Source organism: Netta rufina (assembly GCF_964035555.1).
Source record: "Netta rufina genome assembly, chromosome: 1".
In the NCBI taxonomy this organism is placed as follows: Eukaryota; Metazoa; Chordata; class Aves; order Anseriformes; family Anatidae; genus Netta; species Netta rufina.
Window position 1 is genome coordinate 76,397,295 of NC_140123.1, and position 6,122 is coordinate 76,403,416.

Below are 6,122 nucleotides of genomic sequence, written 5' to 3' on the forward strand. Positions count from 1 at the left end.
GTGCTTAATGTACGTTTTTCATCTCTGATTTCTCCCATGTTGGCTTGTTCTCTTGCTTGTGTGCATGGAAACAGGCACTGAGACAGGCTGATGTGGAGCTTGGGATAGCTTAGCGTACAGCTGACTGTATCAGCTGGTGGACTGGGCTGTACATAAATAGGAATTCCAACTAACCTGCTGAAATGGTTCTTAATCCCGAGTCTTTTCTCTCTAGGTTTGTGTTCTAGATCTGCGGAAGTAAAAGTGAAATGTTTTAGAAGAAATTTCAAATGGACCAGCAGTGAATGTGTGGGGAGAAGCACTCTTCAAAACTATTCTTAACAGCTCCAGAACTGTACGAACTTGAACAAAGTTAGAGTGTACTGTGAAACCAACTCTCCCTGGCCACAGGTGTCTAGTATTTTGTCCGTAACCTTCATCAAGGAGTAAAAACACAGTCACTTCAGAGGGGGAGGGAATGGTTTCCACCTGGAACATTCAGCCTTGGAAGCATGAAGCCACCAGCTAGGCATTGCACTGTTTGGTTTGCGTCTGAGAACTTGCTCTGATGGCTGGGAAAAAAAAGCTGTGCCAAAAAAAAAATTAATAAAAAAAAGAAAAATGCTGTGATAAACCAAAAGGGAAAAAAATCCTCCTCCATGCGGTGTCGTATTTTTTCCTTCCAATTTGGACACTACAGTTGCTCTCCCAAAGGACGTTCAAAGACCAGTTTGTACTGATGAAATGCTCAACTTTGTAATCACAACACTTTCTATTTTCTAGACTACTTTTTTTGTTCAGTGTTTTTTCTATCAGCTGGAATATTACAGCCTGGAGGATCCCAGGCTTAGGATGAAACTTTTGTTTTCCTTTTATTTCTCCCTTCCACTCCCGACTTCTCCTTCCTTTTTTTCTCCTCTTTCTTCTTGCCCTTTTTTTTTCTTTTTTTCCCTGTATGCCCATAGTAGATGCAGCCAGGTGGACATGACAATGAAAATTTTTGACAGACTGCTTCTCCTCTCCTCTCTTTCTTTTCCTTTCTTTCTCTCCGTTTAAAAGAAAAAAAAATCCTCCATGCTTCAGATCTTAGCGTCTCAAGGGCACTTTCAGCAAATTGTGTAATAAGTGCTTTATATAAGAATGCAGTGCTGGGGAAGATTTTTACAGGAGAAAGATGACTTTTAACAGAAAGAACCCAGTGTATTTTTGGAAAAAAAATATTTTTTATGTTAAACACAGTTTTAAAAGCCGAAAATGGCCACCAAATGTAGACCAGTTGTGTAATTCAAGCAGAAAGAATGACACAGAGTCCAAGGAGCATGAAAGATGCAGTATCCTTTTCCTCTTCTCTCTCAGAAAGTGCTGTAGGACAAAACGCTATTTGATACAATAAATGCCCGTCATTTACTGAGACCTCTTCCAGCAGCCAGACGTTTGTATGGTCTCATTCCATTTCTGTGGCTGTTTGATGCTGTACACTTACTAAAAGGAATCCGTAAGTTTGAGACCATAAATATAGCATTCATTTTCTCGAGTGCATATTTGTGTTTATCCTTGGTGACCAGGGGAACACAATCGTGCATCTTCTTCCCTCCAGAGACGGTTCAGGTTTCACGCAGAAGATGCGTTTGGCGGGCAGTGCTGTCCTCCTCTACTCACCCACGCAGCTGTCTCTGTTCCAGTAAGCCTGTGGGGTTTCACCAGTGACTTGATGGGACCAGTCGGACCAAACGTGCTGGCTGTGCCTGTCGCTGTTACGCGTGGACTCGTGCCAAGCTCCCAGCCAGCTCTGGTCAGCGCACACCTACAGCTGGGCTCTGCCATCGCGGCTGGCGGTACGTCGTGCTGCTGTCAGCCTCAGCCCTGCCTGCTCCCCGCCTGGCGGGGAAAGCTCTGGGCCTGCCTCTGGAGGTAGGCTTGGCTTCAAGCATGTCCTCAGTGGGGTGCTCAGAAGACATCGCAGAGCTCTCCACTAGGCGAGGACGTGATTTATAACCTATTTCTCAACACATAAACCACTGTGAACTTACAGTGGGTGAAACGATCGGAATGACAACAAAGACTTCCAAAGCACCACCTGTCGGCTGGGACGCGATTTCCTTGCTGCGAGCTCGACATCCGCAGTGATGCCTGCCGAAGATTTCTGTACTGCAAGAGCAAACGATGGATCCAGAGAAGCCACAGGAAAGCCAAAGGCAGAGTTAACTGAAGTTGGTGGAAACTCCAAGGCAGCCTCGGGGTGGTGGTGGCCATTATTTAGACAAATCCTCAGACTGGTGTCTCCTCTAGCCTGCAGGCTAGGATTTGTAGGATGGAGAAAAGGAAGCAAGAGAGCCCCCTTGGAATCACAGCACATTCCCACCCAGTCACCACTTCTCTCACAGAATCTTCCCTTTGATCTGACCACAGCTGCCGAAGTGGTGATTTGATCTGAGCAAGAGCAAAACCAGAGCCCCAGTGCAGAACTGGTGGTGCGAGACCCGCCAAGCATCACGGCATCAGGGAAGTTGTATGTCCATTTTTTCTCCTGTGTTTTCCTCTCTTTACACTTCATATCTTTACAGCTTCTTAGTCCTTTCAGTGGAACTTGCCACTGCCAGCTTCAGCTGCTTTTCCTAGAGACACACATTGGGGAAGGAGAAAATAATGAAAATAAGTAACAGCTAACAGGGTTACCTGGTCCTGAGGGGAAAACGGTCACACAGGATTCTGGTTCTTAGTTACAGTTAGGCTTGTTTGTAATTTATATCAAAGAATTGGACGCTGGAAGGTACCAGGGATTATTTTTGGTGTTAAATGTGTCTATGTGTTGTTTTCAGCCTTCTGCTCCAAGAGCGTGGCTGTAGGTGACCACGGCACAGTTTTGCACTGGTTTGTAACAACGAGCACACCTGCTAATTTAAAGTCACTACTTATAAAAAGAGTACTCACTAGGAGAGAGGCTTGAATCTGAATACAGAGGCTTAACATGGCTTTCTGAAGCGCAGCTGGGTTGACGATTTGAGTAGAGTCATTGCACATCCGTGGCTGGCCCCCTAAGCTGCCTCTGAGTGGCGTTCCTGAGAGCAACTCGCAGAAGCTCCCGGCCCGCAGGCAGTGGGGGTGGCATGGACGGGGCCCGGGGCTGGGCTCTGCCTTGTGCTGCACCTGAAGAGGCCAGGCCTCGGGGATCAAGGAGATCCGAGCCCAGCCCCAGCTCGGCTCTGCCCCACGGCCGCCTCCATGCACAGCCCCCACTGTGTCTCGTGCCACGAGCAGCTGCTGCAGGTAACGCAAGGGGGTTCAGCACGCGTGCTTCTTCTTTCTTTGTCCTTCTCCCACGCTGTCGGTGAGAGCATCGTCTTTCCCCTGCCAGTCCGCGTGGAGGTAAGAAGCCAAGAGCAGCCAGGTTTCAAGATCAGTCGATTTGCAAAACCTGGGCGTGAGGGAGGCTGCCCTCCTGGGAGGTCTCTGGGCGGACCGTCAGATAGGAAAGCAGCATACGGGAGAAACTAACAAAATTCTCCTCTCATCCCGTCCACAAGACCCTAAAGATCAGGAAAACCATCAAAGATGTAGTAGTAGACAGTCTTCAGGCGCAACGAGGGCAGCTATTGAGATTAAGGAAGCCTGAAGACGTGAAGTCTAATCCTAGCCTAGTGGGCTGCTTTCTTTGGGACGTGGGCAGTGGGGAGAGCAAAGCTTCGCCAGGCTTCAGGTGGAGCTCGAAACCTGGAGCTGCCCTCGGGGAGCTCTCGCTTTCCTCCTTGCTGCAGCAGCACCTCCAGGCCAACACCGCCCCTGGACAGAGCGGCGAGAGGCAGCAGGCGGGTGGGCTTCAGCAGGGCTTCACCCAGCGCTTTTTGATCATTTTGTTCATGGCTCTTTATAATGGAAGAGAAACTGAAAAACAAAACAATGAAGTGACCGAACAGGATTGTGAAACATCAAGAGGCTTACTGGATTTTTGTCGTTGCTGGCTGCCTGGAACTGGCCTTGAAGTGAAAAAAAAAAAAAAGTTTCTGAAAAACCACTCAACTCTGTGGGCTAGAAGGATACTGGATCTTTTATGTAGCAAACACTGGGTCCCTTATGGGGCACTAACGGGCCTGACTTACAGGGTTATACACACATTAACCCCATGCTACATCTTAGAAATTTCCTTTTAATTTGTTAAAAAAAGAGAAAAATAGCTAATTTTAGAGCCAAGTGAAGTGCACTTTGTCAAATGTAAGGGTCTGCTTTGTTTTTGGGTTTCTTTTTTCTTTTTCCCTTTTTAATTTTTCCTCCTTTTTTCCTCCCTTTGCCTTTTTAAAAGATGTGGTTCTTTGTCAATTGCAGAAATGTTCTTTCAGCCACTCACTGAAATTCTGAATTCTGGCTTCTGCAGTTTTTATTGTCTGTGTCAGACTTGCAGCCAGACTTGGTTCTCATTTCAGCATTTCCCAGGTTCTGTTGAAACAACATCAACCCTTATTTTGTTTCTCCCCCACCCACACTTTCTTCAAATTCACCTTGTGTATTGTAGCTCATTTGTTTTAAGGAGAGAATCAACAGATCATATTCAGTGTCTTGAATAAATTGCTATATTTTGATATTAGAGAATTCTGTGCGTGTTGTTCCTTATTCTTTCTGCTGGTTTGCATCCTGTGTTTAAGAGCTGGGGTCGGGTGAGTAAATGATAACATGGTCATTGTTCCAATTTCATTTTACCCCAATTACGCATTTTTGGACGTCCTTTCTTCTAAAAGGAGCAAGTAAAAAGTGCAGTACGAGGCATTGAGCAGCTTAAATGGTAAGGAACTGATCTAAGTAAGACTGAATTATGGTACTTGGAAGAAAAGTTTCCTCACAAGGAAATTTCTCCAGATAAAATAAATGGGACTCATGGTGGAGCTAAACGAATTGTTAATCTTTTCTTCGCTCTGTCAAGGCTTTAAATTCAACCTTGCTTGGGCAGCTGGAGGTTCTTGAAGGACTCCGGCATACTCCAGCTCATGCAGTGGGGCTTTGGTCCCTCTGCTCAGCCATAATCAGAGGAGTCTCGAAGAGGGTCCCCTTGTCCTCCGACAGGCACCAGCCCCAGGACTGCGGGATTCCTGCAGCCTGTCCCTCCGACAGCGCTGTCTGCCCGGGGCTCACAGCGCCAATGGCTCACGGATATGGTGGGGTTTCTTAGCTTCAACAGGACGAGTGTTGCGTGACTTTTATTCCACAGAAATGGGACCCACAGTACATGTGGATTTTTTGCTTTGTGACCGTGTACCATGCTGACCATTTGCCTAAGCTAAGGCTTAAAGATTGTCAAGAGTCAGCATGCTCTAATGCTCAGATCAAACAGTCTTATGTGTCACATCATCTAATATTTGGGTATTTAAGGACCTAAAGTCTTAAGTTAGAATTGATATGCAGTATTTGTGAAGAGTCAAGTGTTAGGAAAAACAGTATGCTGCTGATTCTAAGAGAATGGTTTTGGTTGGAAGGGACCTTAAAGACCTCCCAGTTCCAACCCTGTGCCATGGCAGGGACACCTCCCACCAGACCAGGTTGCCCAAAGCCTTATCCAGCCTGGCCTCGAACACCTCCAGGGATGGGGCATCCACAGCTTCTCTGGGCAGCCTGTGCCAGGGCCTCACTGCCCTCTGAGTGAAGAATTTCCTCCTTGTATCTAATATAAGTCTAACCTGTTATAGTTTAAAGCCATTACCCTTTGTCCTATCCCCATACCCCCTGACACGGAGTCCCTTTCCAGCTTTCCTGCAGGCCCCCCTTAGGTTCAGGAAGGCTGCTAAAAGGTCTCCCCGGAGCCGTCTCTTCTCTAGGCATGATCATCATGTTACCACATTACCAAATATTCAAAAAAGAGAAAATAATGCTGTTTTTGTCTCAGTTCATGCCCTGAGATTTGTACAGCATTAATATACAATTAATTCCCTGTAACTGTCTGAGTTGAATGCAATAGGGCAAATAAGTTCAGCTCTCATGCAACCACAAACCACCTGCACTCTTCATAAGTTTCTCAAAGAGCAAGAGAGCTACGGAGAAGAGTGAGCCACTGCGGGTCTAGAGCTTTAACACACAGTGCTGCATAAAAGCTGTCACTTCACCTGCTTCTTAATAAATGCTATGTTATAGTCCTACTTTTAGTCACATCATTTCCAGGC

The 6,122-nt window shown here is 46.5% G+C and overlaps 1 protein-coding gene across 4 annotated transcripts in view; it reads left to right on the top strand.

The window, feature by feature from the left end:
- TBL1X (transducin beta like 1 X-linked) overlaps window positions 1-4,547 on the top strand; it is a 200,013-nt gene extending 195,466 nt beyond the window's left edge. For all 4 annotated transcript variants that reach the window (XM_084289294.1, XM_084289296.1, XM_084289293.1 and 1 more), the window contains exon 17: window positions 215-4,547. In XM_084289294.1, the coding sequence (XP_084145420.1) occupies window positions 215-241 (27 nt within the window). In that variant the 3' untranslated portion in view covers window positions 242-4,547. The remainder of the gene's footprint in view (window positions 1-214) is intronic.
- Window positions 4,548-6,122: the final 1,575 nt, after the last annotated feature.